Raw genomic sequence first — 16,226 nt, 5'->3', positions numbered from 1 at the left:
TTTTTTTAAACATTTCCTTTTATTCATAAATAGTTCTATTTAAAGGTATAGAAAATCTTGATGAAGGAAATGATTGAAAAGTAGCTGTATCAATTGATAGACTCTGAAACAAGCTTAAGCTGGACTGGTCAGATTCCAATGTCACTCAATAAAGACTACGAGGTAGCAGAGCCATTATTCTCATAGAAACTGAAATGCATTGATTCTGATGCATGTTATAACAGAAAAAACTTACTGTTTAACAATGTAAAAACTCTATTAATTTCTAAATCATTTTAACAAATGTCATCATAATAACTTTTCAGTGGCATAGCACCAGTGTAGCTTATAACTAATTTTAATAAGCATTTTTTTTTTCAATAAGAATTTTATTATAATCGTTCAGCTTCTGGGGGAAGCACTCTCTGCTTACAATTTATTTTCCAGTGGCTACGGCAATGCTTTTTATATCCAAATAAACCTCTCTTATACTACTTCATAGAAATAAGGAGATGTGGCATGATTGCCGATGAGATAACTATCCATTGGAGTAAAAAATCATGTGGATTTAAGCAACTATAGGTCATTGTATGTGAAACAGATCAGACGAAAAAAAACCATACAACAGCCTAATCTATGATAAAAACATAAAACAAGTATGGCAGACAGCAACCGAGGACAACTCTGAATTACAGACTCATGAATTGGGACAGGCACATATAGAATGTGGTAGGGTTAAACATACGTGTTAGTACTCAACCCTCCCCTAATCTGGGAAAGTATTGTAACAGCACAACTGATTTTTTTTATAAAACAAACAATTAGCCAGTAAAGCTACTGTGGGTTCATTTTTTTATGCAAATTTTATGTTTAAAATTGGATAAATTGTATACTGTGGATTATTTTATTTTCATGGGTACCAATTTTTGTGAATGTATTTATGTCGATATTCGTTTTTATGGTGTTGCTAATGTTTGCATAGTAGCCTATAAAAAATGTGTACTTCATTGAACATTTACATTCGTTTTTAACTTTATATACCCACGAAAATTGGTATGGTCATGGTTAACACCAAACCTTTCTATCATATTATCTTATGAACTTACTCAACAATTCATGTGGATTTTATTTTTTCCACCTACCCACCTTGGGAAGCCCACTTAAATCTAACATTTTGTAAAAACATTGATATCAATAGTTAAGTATTGCATAATCAATTCTTATTATTAAAACAAAGAAACCACATGTAAACTGTAAAATGTAGATACAGAGGACATCTTAAGGTTTTCTCCACTCCACGAACAATGTACATCCTTTCTTTGCAAATAAACTTTAAACTTTGTAAAATCAAATTTTTATTTTTGATAATGTTAACATTTTGAAGCATTCTTATTATCAAACATTCACTGTAAGTTCTTTTTAATGTTTACTTTTACTTCAAAGCTCTTTCTTCAAGCTCTTTAGAACTTTCCACACTGCCTATGTATTCAGTCTTTGGTATTTGTAACAATAATTACTGTTGTGTACTTGTGCTCTTGATTGATCTGGATAAATATTTTCTGAACAAGCTACTGCTAGACAGCAAAATGTGACATTTAGGATGGATTACCTAGGAAAGTCCTTATATGTTCAGCACTAGCTTTTCCAACAACAGTTGTCAATTCCTGAAAGAAGTTTAACAAATATTGTAAATATGTCAATTTTTCAATGCATCATTTCTTGAATTCTTGTTTGATGGAGCATGCTCCCTGTGAACGTCAACTTTATTATTCATATATACATTCTTTCAAATTATGACACTTGCTACATTGGTTTAATGTAATATCTATTATTTAACATTTTTTCATTTGTGTAGTGTTGTTCTTTATGGTACTAAGGTACCATCAGATGCATACATTTTCAAGGTTTTTTTTGTTAAAAACATTTTATGGTGCTTTTCTATTGGCACTTAGTATATTTGCTTTAATTGATTTAGAGGTTCTTACAATTTTAATCCATTTTGGGTCTAATGTAACCCTAGTACGTTCTCTACTGGTGTCCATACGTGTAGCCTTATCAACACCAAATTAACAATGCTAGGAAAATATCTCTTGACACTAAAAATTTTTTTTTACAATGGTTACCACTTTGGTTTTATAACTGGAACATAAGTAACAATATTTGGGACAACTATCCTACTGTGGATTCATGTATTTTCATGGATACCAATTTTTGTGGATGGAGGAAAATTTGTATTTTAAAAGATATTTGATTTTCATGGTTTTGCAATAGTCTGCACCCAGGCCTATAGAAAATTTGAACCTCATTGAACCTTTAAATTTTTGGTTTATCTATACCCATGAGATCCACCAAATTGGTATTCCACAAATTATAATGAATCCACAGTATTTCAATACTAAGTTAAAACGATTTTAGAGAAAATGTACTCACCTGAATAGATGCTTTACTTATAGCATGGAGACCTGAAAATGAGATATTAAGAATGAACAACCATATAATGCATTAATGACTAAGTAGGATGTGGGAATCCTTCAAGTGCAAGATTGGATACTCTCCTAGACAGTGGTTCAAGTTTTCTTTCATGTTCTTTGGACCTTGTTGTCAAGATAAAAAAGATTAAAAAAGATTTTTGTCATGTTGAAAATAAAGAGATGAGAAAACTATCCACAAATGCCCAAAAGGACAAGATGTGAATAACTGCATTCACCAAACGACTTTCAACAATTAGCAAAATCCATACAGTATAGAATTCCAAACTCAACTGCCTTCTTTATGCTTAAACAATAAATGGAAAACAAATATGACAGACAGCAACCAATGACAATCACTGGATACATGCTCCTGGCTTGGGATAGGCACATAAAGAATGTGGCGGGGTTAAACTGTTTGTGAGTGTCAAACCCTCTCCACAACCTTGTGGTGTAACAGTACAGCATAAGAAAAAACTGTAAAAATCAGTTGGAAAAGGCTAGACTCATCAAATTGGTATTAACCAAAAAAACAACTGTCATAAAATGGTGGATGACCCTGTACATTCAAAATATAAGTAGACAGACAACCATTTGATCTTCTAGTGGGACAGGAGGATTCACAAACAAAATATACAATTTCAACTGTTTTTAGGCAAGGTAATTTATTTAATTACTTTTGATTTTGTACACAATTTCCTGTAGATGGCTACATTTTGTGTTGCAGAATAAAATTCATTTTCACCCTGTCTTGGGTATGGTTATTTATTTTACAAGCTCGGCATATTCATTTCTAAAGTCTTCCTCCCTAATTAAAGAGCTCTATTAACAATATCACAGTTTGTACAGATACATGCAATCTTCCAAACCAAATCTTTGTATCTATGAAAGAATTTAGTTAAGGTTTTAGGAAATTTTCACTTATGAAATAGAGGGATTGTTGACTGTTCCACATCCATATGCATATTCAGGATGAGATCATGTTACCGCTAATTTGATATGAATATAAACTCTATCCTAAATGGACAGAGCAGGTCAAAATTTTAAGTGCTAATTCACAGGGTTAATTAGGTCAGCAAGAAGACATGTCACTTTACCTGGATACAATATTTTGACTCCCAGTCAACAACTTTTGCAGCACTCCTAAGCAGATAAGCAGCAAATACCAATTTCCAACTCTTTGGTTTGATCAGACCAAGGACCACCCACATTCAAGATGAGCTGGCTACTAAGGCAATATAAGAAAAGGTAAAGTATGCCTAAAAATTTACAAAACATTCAAACTTCTACAGCCCATCCCCCCAATCCACTTTTTTTTAAATAGACGAATTAGAAAAAACAACGCATTTCAACACAACTGAAATAAACCAAAATCATTTAAAACTCACTAAATTTAGTCCATGAAAATCTAAATAAAATTAAATACACTTGACAAAAGCCATTTAATTATTTCCTTTAACATGTACTTTATTATTTTAATATGTTAATTTCTAAATAAACAAAATAATAAAATTCACATGTCTCTGATTTTGTAGATGTCTTGTAATATCATTAAAATCTATTACCGGTAATTTAAGTATACCATATTCTAACACTTACTTCCAAACTTTTCTAATAACATTCTAGATTTGACTTCTCCTAGTTTAGGTATAGATTTAACAGAAGCTAACAAAGCCTGATCTAAAGGTGCTGATCTCTTCTTTCTGGTAAATGGGTTGGCCTCCTTGTGTCCTTCAACATGGACCTGAAACATCCAAAACACACAAGTTCTCATTTGAAAACTTTTAATTCAAACATTTTAAATGTTATAACAGTGCAAAATTATTTACTGTAAATTCAGAAATTATTGCGATGTTTTTATTATTGCGAAAAATGCGACAGGGTTATAATCGCAATAATTTAAACTCGCATTTTGAAATATCTTATATGAATTAAACAGGATTGGTCTCAATATCGCAAAAATTAGAATCGCATTTTAGTCTAAAATGACAAAATCGCAATAATAAATGCACGCAATAATTTCTGAATTTACAGTAGTTCATACTTACTACCAGTGAAAATATTATCATAGATATAGGAAGATGTGGTATGAGTGCCAATGAGACAACTCTCCATCCAAGTAACAATTTATAAAAGTAAACATACATGTTATGCATTTATTGGTCCAGGATATTACTTAAAAGGAGCAAATTTTCAACAATAGTAGCTTTCATTCATATTGTGTAGCAATAAAAAAAAAATATATATTTCATAAAAGACATCAATTTAACTTAAACTTAATAAACTATGTTTGTTCTTTCAAACAATTGTAATGAAAACCTTATGTTACAATTGGACTGAGAACACCGTTATTTTGGAGTGCATTTCTTTAAGACAAAAAAAATATCGCACCTGCTCTATCCAAAAAGGATTTTGACAATGTAGTGTACTACTTTTGGGACAAATTATATCAAAATTATAGAAAAGTCTATCGGCTCTAACTTAAAATATGGACAATTTTATGTTAAGGGGGTCTGTAATACAGTTTGACAGCTTCAGACATACTAATTTTTGACCTTTTCAAACTGGAACAAATCACTACTTTACCTAAAAATTCATGCCCCAAATTTTTTTTACATGTTATTTCATCCCCCTACTTACTATTTTTTTGCATAAAATATAAAGGAATAAATTTGGAGGGTATATGAAAAAAATTTGCAAGTTATACACTGTCCACACTAGGGACTCTATTTGTAGACAACTAAAATAAAAGGATGACAACTGTGTCCCAGGACCAATTCATTTAATCTTGATAGGGAGAAAACCCAATACCAAATATTTTCAGTGTCTGAGATAATTTGGAACAAAATCTTTTAAATATGAAAACAGGTAAAAGTTGAAACTATAGCATAAAAAATTCAAGTAAACAGGAACACTTTCATGTTGGCAGAAATTAACACTATTCTGGTATTTATACTAACCATTTGAGCTAGAAATGTTCCTGCCTCCTTCTGTGAAGGGACTGGGATCAATGAAAATCCAAGTTCCATGACACAGAACTTCTGAAGGGGACAAAAATACTGACTGCTAGTTCCAGTTCTTTCTCCGATCACAACAATAGGTATCTTATTGGCCTGAAATAGTACAAATAAAAAGGTCTAACTACTAGCAAATACTGACAACTGGTTGAAGTTTTCTCTCCAATTACAAGCTATCTTGTTTTTATATTTATACACAAACTACTAGTTATTCTCTCTCCTCTCCTATCACAACAGATTTTGTTTTAGTAGCTGTAGTATATCGATTCGCTGGTGTTTGTTTGGTTTTTTTTTTTATATATGAATGATAGATGTCTTAAATGTTTACCACTACTGATACATGTTCCTCTCTCTATTACAACAATAGGTATAAAAAAACAGAGTTCCAATGTCCCCAGCATTGCACATATTTTATATTTCCAAGGGGTATAACTCTTTTAAAAAAAGTCGATCGTTATAGAACTTGACAGAGATACTGCTGATATTAACCTATAGTATAAGTTTTATAAAAATCTGGCAGGAATTGAACCCATGAAAGTGCTTACGAGGCCATTTTCCATAAATTGAATATTTCCAAGGGGCATAACTCTTTAAAAAGAAGTCGATCGTCCACCATTATATAACTTGTCTGAGATATTGCTGATATTAACCTATAGTATAAGTTTTATGAAAATCTGGCAAGAATTGTACCTGTGAGAGCGCTAACGAGGCCATTTTCCATAAATTTAATATTTCCAAAGGGCATAACTCTTTAAAAAAAAGTCGATCCTCGACCATAATAGAATTTGTCCAAGATATTGCTGATATTAACCTATAGTATAAATTTTATAAAAATTTGGCACAAATTGTAGCTGCGAGAGCGCTAACAAGACCGGATGGACGGACACACAGACGGACGGAGGTATTTCTATGTCCCCCGCAATGCGTTATGCGGGGGACAAAAATGTTTGTTGTTAGCCTATAATATAAAACAAAAGATATACTGATAATTAGTTTTTGTTATCTCCCCTGTCATATTAATGTGTCTTCATGTCTGTTATAAAACAAAATATTGAATTCAACTGTTTGTAATTGAATGTCAGCTGTAACCTGGTCCAATCCTGCCCAATCTCTTCACTATGTGAAATAGAATTGATTTAGGATGATAAATTAGATAAAAATCTGAATAGGTGATGTGTTTGCAAATGAGGATAATCAAAAAGTAAATTTTAATTTGAAATAACAAATTAGAGCAATTATTTTCGGGTACTTGAAATATTTATTATAACTGACATGATTTTCAAATAAATTATAATCAAATGCATTAATTTATTAATACATTCAATGATTCCAGTCATGTATTAAATAATGATGCTATGCCACAATGCCCTGTTTTTATTTCCAATCAACTGTAACATTTTAATGTGACCTTTCAATAGGATCTAAGGCTCCACTCTACCTTGCCTTCAGTTTTCTCACAAATATCACATATCTCTAAAAGACCAACAAATGCATAAAGTTTTAATTTTGCTACTATTTTATTATCCATGGTGAGAACTAATGATGCATTTTGATGGATTAAAGCCAAGTGTAGTATGAAAGATGTGACGTTTTAATAGAGATGACAGTATACGTCACTTGTAAAATCCAGGAAGGCTTTGACATTGAAGAATATGAAATATGTTCAAACAATGAATAGCACTAAATAAAAATGTTATAGTTTTGTCTAAAGTGATGAAATTCTTTTCTGTGGTAATAAATGGGGTATTCAAATGAAACAAAAACTCGGTGGAACTGTTTTAGTGAACTAAAGTAATTTCTCCCCGTCATGTTTAAAAGTCACTCCTGTAAAGGAACAGCCTTACAAACAAATTTAGGTACTAATTGATTGATTGGTGTTTAACGCCACTTTCAGCACTATTGTGCTATTTCGTGGCAGTCAGTTGTTTTTATTGGTGGGGGAAGCTGGGGGAAACCACCGTGGTAGGAAAACTGACAATCCTAGTCAATGAAGATTGGAGTCTAGCACACCTGCCAAGTGTGGGATTCCAACTCACAACCTCAGTGTTGACAGGCTAGTGATACAGTAGTTTGACTACTTAGACCACTCAACCACCAAGGCCCAAATTTAGGTACTGTCATGGCAAAAAAAAATATCTACTTGATTAATGGGAGGGGGGAATCGTCACTGTTTTCTATATGTTAAACAATTGATGATATGAGGCGGGTGGTGTATGACCCCCCAAAACTCACCACATACTAAATCTATAGTGCACTTAAAAGGTCTTGTCATGGCAGTTCAGAATATATTTGGTTTAGGGTGGGGATGTAAACAGTTCTGAAGAAGGTCAAGGTCAGAGGTCATCTTCCATCGTATGCGACACATTCTTTAGTGGAACTGCACCCATGCTCTAATTATCAAAAGCCAATAACTTAAACTGCAATGAACAATAAATAAGATATCTTACACTACATATATGAATGAATCATTCTATTAATTCTTATTACTTTTTTAATTTGTATTTTTTTAGCACCCTTAGGAAGATCAGTTGTGACCAATGTAGTTATCTATTTTAAATAAAGATTATAATTCATCTATTTTTTTTAATCTATGACGTTGGGAGATGACAGTGGGCCACAACAGATGAAAATGATGGAAATAGCTCACATGGCAACATATAGGGAAGAGAGCTGAAAAGGTTTTCTTTTTGTCTGTTGTAAACATGCAATCTTAAGAGACCTCACTTGCCTGTATCACACTCTGATTTTTCTGAAATTTTTAGCGTAATTAGAACATGTCATCTTGATCACTTTTGCGATTTCTACTAACGTTTTTAAAGAAATAGCCAAGAACTTACCAAAAGAATTAACTCAAGGCTCTAAAGAGCCTATGTCACTCACCTTAGTCAATGTGGCATCTTTAACAATGACCAATCTCCAACATTTATGACTAGAATATAATTCATAACTTAAATCTCTTTTTAGTTGATCTTATTTTGCTAATCATTTTTCTGTTTACATTTTCTCTCTATCTTCTAAAGTTTTTGAAAAAACACAAAAATGGTAAAAATAGTTGTCATTTAAGGGCAATAACTCCTATAAGAAGACAACTGACAATTTCATCTATCATGCAGATCTTGTCTTGCTGATCATGTTTGCTTTATGAAGTTTTTATTTACCTCTAACAGTTTTCAAGATAACAGGCAAAAACGCAAAACAAAGTGATAAAAATCTTCATTAAAGGGAAATAACTCATATAAGGAGTTGGCTGAAAAATTCATCCATGCTGACTCAATAGTAGATCTTGTCTTGCTGATCATCTTTGCTTTTCAAATTGCAATCTATCTATAATAGTTTTTAATAAAATGCTTCGCTGAGCGCAGCCTGATACGACCACAGAGGTCGAACCCTGAACAGATGGGGCAAATTTGGACACAATATTCAAGCTTGATACTGTCTGAATTTGGATTGTAATCAAATTTTTGACATAATATAGGTTTCTGACACAAAATAAATGTGGTCAAAGATCTTATAAATCCATTGCGCAATACTGTGCAATTGAAGATTTCTTCTTGAAACTTTACAAAAATTCGAAAGTTTTAAAAATTTTGAAAAAAAAATATGAATCCCTTAAAAAAAATTGGGAAAAAAATTCCCCCCCCCCCCCAACTTTTTGAAACCCCCCTTGGAGCAATAACCCCAAAACTCAATCCCAGCCTTTCCTTTGTAGTATGGAACCTTGTAGTACAATTTCAGAGAGATCCATACACTTACACACAAGTTATTGTCTGGAAACTAGAAAAATGCTTGTTTTTGGCCCTTTTTTGGCCCCTAATTCCTACATGTTTAGGGCAATTAACCCCAAACTCAATCCCAGCCTTCCCTTTGTTATATGGAACCTTGTGTTACAATGTCAGAGAGATCCATACGCTTACAAACAAGTTATTGTCTGGAAACTAGAAAAATGCTTGTTTTTGGCCCCTTGTTAGCCCCATAACCCCTAAAATGAATCCCAACCTTCTACTAGTGGTATTAATCATTGTGGTACAATTTCAGAGCAATCAAAATACTTATACACAAGTTATTATCCTGAAACTAGAAAAATGCTTGTTTTGGGCCCCTATTCGGGCCCCTAATTCCTAAACGGTTGGGACCATCATCTCCAAAATCAATCCCAACCTTCCTTTTGTGGTATTGAACCTTCTGAAAAAATTTCATAAAGATCCATTCACTTAAACTAAAGTTATTGTCCGGAAACCAATGTGTCTTCGGACGGTAATGCAGACGACGATGACATCATACCATTATACTTGGTCGTATAAAAACACAAAAAATTTGTACAAATTGTCATTTTAGGGGTGACAATTTCGGCCAAGTTGACCTTTTTGAAGATCATGTCTTACTGATCTTTTGTGCTATTTAAAAATTCCATCTATCTATAATAGTTTTCAAGATAACAGGCAATAAAATGCTCCGCTGGGCGCAGCTTGATACGACCGCAGAGGTAGAAACCCTGAACAGTTGGGGCAAGTATGGACACAACATTCATGCTTAATACAGCACTGAATTTGGATTGTGATTAAATATTTGACACAGCATAGGTTTCTGACACAGAATGAATGTGGTCTAAGAACTTAAACATTTTTAATTTACCTATTCAAACCGTATCTTTATTATTTGCTTTTATATATAAATCAGAAATAACCAATTTAAAATGGAAAATTTTAAAGAAAAAAAAAGGAAAAAAAGGGAAAAAAAATCCCTCCCCCAAATTTTTTGAACCCCCTTATGATTCATCAACCCCAAACTCAATCCAAGCCTTCCCTTTGTGGTATGGTACCTTGCAGTACAATTTCAGAGAGATCCATACACTTGAACACAAGTTATTGTCTGGAAACTAGAAAAATGCTTGTTTTGGGCCCCTATTCGGGCCCCTTATTCCTAAACGGTTGGGACCATCATCCCCAAAATCCATCCCAACCTTCCTTTTGTGGTATTGAACCTTCTGAAAAAATTTCATAAAGATCCATTCACTTAAACTAAAGTTATTGTCCGGAAACCAATGTGTATTCGGACGGTAATGCAGACGACGATGACATCATACCATTATACTTGTTCGTATAAAAACACAAAAAATTTGTAAAAATTGTCATTTTAGGGGTGACAATTTCGGCCAAGTTGACCTTTTTGAAGATCATGTCTTACTGGTCTTTTGTGCTATTTAAAAATTCCATCTATCTATAATAGTTTTCAAGATAACAGGCAATAAAATGCTCCGCTGGGCGCAGCTTGATACGACCGCAGAGGTAGAAACCCTGAACAGTTGGGGCAAGTATGGACACAACATTCATGCTTAATACAGCACTGAATTTGGATTGTGATTAAATATTTGACACAGCATAGGTTTCTGACACAGAATGAATGTGGTCTAAGAACTTAAACATTTTTAATTTACCTATTCAAACCGTATCTTTATTATTTGCTTTTATATATAAATCAGAAATAACCAATTTAAAATGGAAAATTTTAAAGAAAAAAAAAGGAAAAAAAGGGAAAAAAAATCCCTCCCCCAAATTTTTTGAACCCCTTATGATTCATCAACCCCAAACTCAATCCAAGCCTTCCCTTTGTGGTATGGTACCTTGCAGTACAATTTCAGAGAGATCCATACACTTGAACACAAGTTATTGTCTGGAAACTAGAAAAATGCTTGTTTTGGGCCCCTATTCGGGCCCCTTATTCCTAAACGGTTGGGACCATCATCCCCAAAATCCATCCCAACCTTCCTTTTGTGGTATTGAACCTTCTGAAAAAATTTCATAAAGATCCATTCACTTAAACTAAAGTTATTGTCCGGAAACCAATGTGTATTCGGACGGTAATGCAGACGACGATGACATCATACCATTATACTTGTTCGTATAAAAACACAAAAAATTTGTAAAAATTGTCATTTTAGGGGTGACAATTTCGGCCAAGTTGACCTTTTTGAAGATCATGTCTTACTGGTCTTTTGTGCTATTTAAAAATTCCATCTATCTATAATAGTTTTCAAGATAACAGGCAATAAAATGCTCCGCTGGGCGCAGCTTGATACGACCGCAGAGGTAGAAACCCTGAACAGTTGGGGCAAGTATGGACACAACATTCATGCTTAATACAGCACTGAATTTGGATTGTGATTAAATATTTGACACAGCATAGGTTTCTGACACAGAATGAATGTGGTCTAAGAACTTAAACATTTTTAATTTACCTATTCAAACCGTATCTTTATTATTTGCTTTTATATATAAATCAGAAATAACCAATTTAAAATGGAAAATTTTAAAGAAAAAAAAAGGAAAAAAAGGGAAAAAAAATCCCTCCCCCAAATTTTTTGAACCCCTTATGATTCATCAACCCCAAACTCAATCCAAGCCTTCCCTTTGTGGTATGGTACCTTGCAGTACAATTTCAGAGAGATCCATACACTTGAACAAATTATTGTCTGGAAACTAGAAAAATGCTTGTTTTTAGGCCCCTTTTTGGCCCCAAATTCCTAAACGTTTAGGGCAATTACCCCCAAACTCAAACCCAGCTTTCCCTTTGTGATATGGAACCTTGTAGTACAATTTCATAAAGATCCATACACTTACACACAAGTTATTGTCCTGAAACTAGAAAAATGCTTGTTTTTTTCCCCTTTTTGGTCCCTAATTCCTAAAATTTTGAGGCAATTACCCCCAATATCAATCCCAGCCTTTCCTTTGTGGTATGGTACCTTGCAGTACAATTTCAGAGAGATCCATACACTAACACACAAGTTATGTCTGGAAGTTACAAAAATGCTTATTTTTGGCCCCTTTTTGGTCCCTTATTCCTACACGTTATGGGCAATTACCCCCAAACTCAATTCCAGCTTTCCCTTTGTGATATGGAACCTTGTAGAACAATTTCAGAAAGATCCATACTCTTACACACAAGTTATTATCATGAAACTAGAAAAATGCTTGTTTTTTGCCCATTTTTTGGCCCCTACATTGCCCTAATTCCTAAAATTTTGAGGTAATTACCCCCAAAATCAATCCCAGCATTCCCTTTGTGATATGGAACCTTGTGGTACAATGTCAGAGAGATCCATACACTAACACACAAGTTATGTCTGGAAGTTACAAAAATGCTTATTTTTGGCCCCTTTTTGGCCCCTAATTCCTTAACTGTTAGTACCATAACCCCCAAAATCAATCCCAACCTTCCTTTTGTGGTATTGAAACTTATGGTAAAATTTCATAGAGATCCATTTACTTAAACTAAAGTTAGAGTGCGAAAACCAATGTGTCTTTGGAAGACGACGACGCCGTCGTCATACCAATATACGACCGCAAAATTTTTTTGCGGTCGTATAAAATTTTTTAAAAAAATTGTAAAAATTGTCATATAAGACCAATAACGACAATGAATAGATGCCAAGTGATGAGAATAGCTCCCTTGGCCCTTTGGACCAGGTGAGCTAGAAATCAACATTTCAGAGGAATTTTTTAGTCACAGTGGCTATATTGGTTAATCAACCTGGACAAAAATCACAAATATAAAGTAGACATCCTGTAGATAAAGCAGACACAATTTTTTTCAATTCATTGAGTAGTTTCAGAGAAGATTTTTTGAAGAAAAGGTTACAGACGACAGACACAAATAGATGGCAATAGATCACAAGGCCCTATAACTGTTGAGGTTACTTGTTTTTACCTTTCTTAGCTTTGCCAATCTTCTCCTATAACTGTTTGAGACAAGTTCAGCTTCTGTGATGTACACAACTCCAGTATTTGGTGATGGGTAAAAATCTACCATACCCAAGTTGTCATCATACAAAACTTGAATACTGCCTGAAATTAGTAATGAGATGCAATGTACCCTTTGATAAATATATGTAGATCATATTAGATATTTTGATGTCAAAAGTTTTTTTTTTTTTCAATACAAAAGAATAAAAAATAGAGGCTCTAAAGAGCTTGTGTCACTAACCAGGATACATTTTTGCACCACTATCCAATATTGTAGTCTAGAATATAATTCAGGACTACACAATTTTTTTGATGATCTTGTCATGCTGATCACTTTTGCTGTATACAATTTTTTTTATTCACCAAAGTTTTCCCAAAAAATGCAAAAATGGGTAAAAATCATCATTAAAAGGCAATAACTCCAATCAAGAAGTGATTAACAATTTCGGGAATCTTGAAATATTGCAGATCTTGTCCTGCTCGTCATTTTTGCTTATAAAGTTTCTATCTATCTATTATAGTTTTCAAGATAATAGACAAGAAAACCCAAAATTGATAAATATTGTCATCATGGTCATTTAAAGGAAATATTAAACTTCTATAAAAAGACGACCAACAATGTTGACTTATTTGTAGATCTGGTCTTGTCATGCTTGTGGATCATTTTTGCTATTCAAAGTTTCTACAAATGTTTCTATTACTACAGTTTTCAAAATAACTATAATGCCAAAAATTGATTAAAATCATCATTTAAGGGCAATAATCCTATAAGGAAAAAGTAAAAAGCTGCATTACTGCATGCCTGCACAACAACAATAACAAAAATATTGTTCTCATCCTAATTTTCAGGCAACATCATCACTAACTGTTTATATTCATTAAATGAATTTTAAGTTTCCGAATATTACATAAACTTAACTGGATATCAGCTATGCATTTTTTTTGTTCGTGTAGGTGTCAAAATAAATAAAGTTCGGAAAGATGTTTGAGAAGATCCCCTCGTATAATAAAGGTAGCAAACTGTTTTGATTGACATGGACAAAAGAATCTGCACAATTGGTGATTTAAACTGCGTAACTGATTGGAACGTATGGCTTAAATACTATCTGCGTGATCGAAGCTCTTATGGTCCTTATGGTATTTTTTGACAATTTGCAGACCATGATAAAAAAATATCACAAGGACCATAGGAGCTACGGTTCCGCAGCTACTTAAACAGGTCAGGAATAACTACCAATTGGTGGATTATACCTCAATTGATGTATAATCCACCAATTGACATATAATGGTATAGACCAATTGACGTATAATTCTTTGTTTTTCAAAGCAAATTATTCAACCAAAATGGAGCATTGTTTTCTTAAAACCATATTATTGTATGAAAACATGTCAAACATTCCTAGTTTAGTATAGTGACAATACATATTGCATTTAATCAATAATTGTATTTGCAGTTTCTTCTATTGTTATCTTGTCAATTCTTGATTGGCAAATTTACCACTTAAATCACCTGTCAATGGACATCAACAATACTGTCTGCAGTCATGTGATTATGAGTACAACTCCACAGGTGAATGGAGTTCTTTGTTAATACTTGACTTTCATTATTAAAAGTCAATCATGGTCAATAGTAGATGTTTCAACAAAAGAATTGTTGTACACATGCATTCTCAAGAGATGCAGCAGGCTTTGACAAAACTGAAACTTTCGGAGGACTCAATAATGGTCATAAAATAGGTTGTAAGCTGCAAAATGATGCTCCTATCTCACACTAGCATTTTATAACAAAAAACTTGCATTATACGTCAATTGGTCTATACCAATATATGTCAATTGGTGGATTATACGTCAATTGAGGTATAATCCACCAATTGGTGGTTATTCCTGACCTGTTAAAAATAAATTATTACATACTTTGCAAAGTCGTTGATAAATCTGAATTTTTCCATTTCGGATTTACTATCAAATGACCAATCGGAACATTTATGCCAGTTTTGATTGGAGTTTGAGTTAAATGTGACATTCAGTTTGTCATTAAAAATGTTTGTTTGTATTGTTGTTGTTTTCAAGTTTCCCGGAAAAATCAGGGGAATAGAAGTAAGGGGGAAGGAAATTAAGGATAATATGCTGGGACCGGGAATATGGTTAACTCGGTCCGAAGAAAACTCGTACCAGATCTTCTAGTTACTTCGTCTCCTTTTACTTCTACCATATAGTGACCGCCTTCAACAAATTGAAGATTATGTCACAGGAGGATAACTTACAACAAGACATAGATTAATATATTTACAAATTAAAAGTAGGGGAAAAATGAGAAATACAAATGTACAATTAGTTTGATGTGAATAGTTGAGTTTAATATTGATGTTTTTGAAATTGAAGAGTTTGAAAGAGTCTACCGATGTGCAATTTATGAAGTTATCGGTTAGTTTGCTGCAGTCGGTTATTAATCTCGGGAAAAAAAATCTGTACTGTGTTTTTCAGGATGGAATTTGGAAACTGTTCGAATTTGAATGTCTTGTTGTCTTTATTGTGGAAATAATTTATTGCCGTTTTTAGGTATTCATGCAACCAGGGGCAGTCTAGATGCAACCTTTTCGTGTTTAATCTTATATAGCATTACCAATTGCGAATCTTTTCTTCTGTCACTGAGAGAAATTGCGCTATTCAAGGTGTTGTAACGTGTTACAAACGCTTGAGGTGTTTCCGTATTTGTTGCCGTTTACAAAACGGGCATCCGCCTCCTTTCAACTATTTTCAATGCTATATATGTCTTGTTGTAAGTAAGTGTCCCAAACAGAGCAAGCATACTCTAGTGATGGTCTTACTTAGAACTTGTATGCCTACTCTTTAATGGATGTTGAGCTCAGTAATATTCAGGTTCCTCCTTAGAAAGCTTAGAGTGCCATACTCAGAATTTTTCCCCTCTAAAAGTAATGTCTGCTTGCGATTGCTTAAGAAATTTTGTATCCACAAATTTAATTCCCACTGTATCCCTGAAGTTTGTTAATTTAGAAGAG

General features: G+C 33.3%; 1 protein-coding gene across 1 annotated transcript; it reads right to left on the bottom strand.

The window, feature by feature from the left end:
• Positions 1 to 1,331: 1,331 nt before the first annotated feature.
• On the bottom strand, positions 1,332 to 15,297 carry LOC127707639 (Fanconi anemia core complex-associated protein 24-like). The gene is made up of 6 exons (XM_052212276.1): positions 15,121 to 15,297; positions 13,172 to 13,308; positions 5,408 to 5,560; positions 4,047 to 4,191; positions 2,410 to 2,441; positions 1,332 to 1,643 (listed from the first exon to the last, which is right to left on the bottom strand). Exons 1-6 carry the CDS (start codon positions 15,227 to 15,229, stop codon positions 1,575 to 1,577), a joined length of 645 nt encoding a protein of 214 aa, XP_052068236.1. The 5' UTR covers positions 15,230 to 15,297; the 3' UTR covers positions 1,332 to 1,574.
• Positions 15,298 to 16,226: the final 929 nt, after the last annotated feature.

This window comes from Mytilus californianus, unplaced genomic scaffold, assembly GCF_021869535.1.
Source record: "Mytilus californianus isolate M0D057914Y unplaced genomic scaffold, xbMytCali1.0.p SCAF_7, whole genome shotgun sequence".
Classification (NCBI taxonomy): domain Eukaryota; kingdom Metazoa; phylum Mollusca; class Bivalvia; order Mytilida; family Mytilidae; genus Mytilus; species Mytilus californianus.
The sequence above is the reverse complement of the archived record's forward strand: the minus strand, read 5'-3'. Positions and strand labels throughout refer to the sequence as shown.

Coding starts and splice junctions, on each gene's coding strand:
- LOC127707639 (XM_052212276.1), bottom strand. CDS start 15,229: ATGTCACATTTAACTCAAACTCCAATCAAAACTGGCATAAATGTTCCG. Junction 13,309..15,120: donor TTTATCAACGACTTTGCAAA/GTATGTAATAAT, acceptor TACTAATTTCAG/GCAGTATTCAAGTTTTGTAT. Junction 5,561..13,171: donor GATTGGCAAAGCTAAGAAAG/GTAAAAACAAGT, acceptor GTACTATTTCAG/GCCAATAAGATACCTATTGT.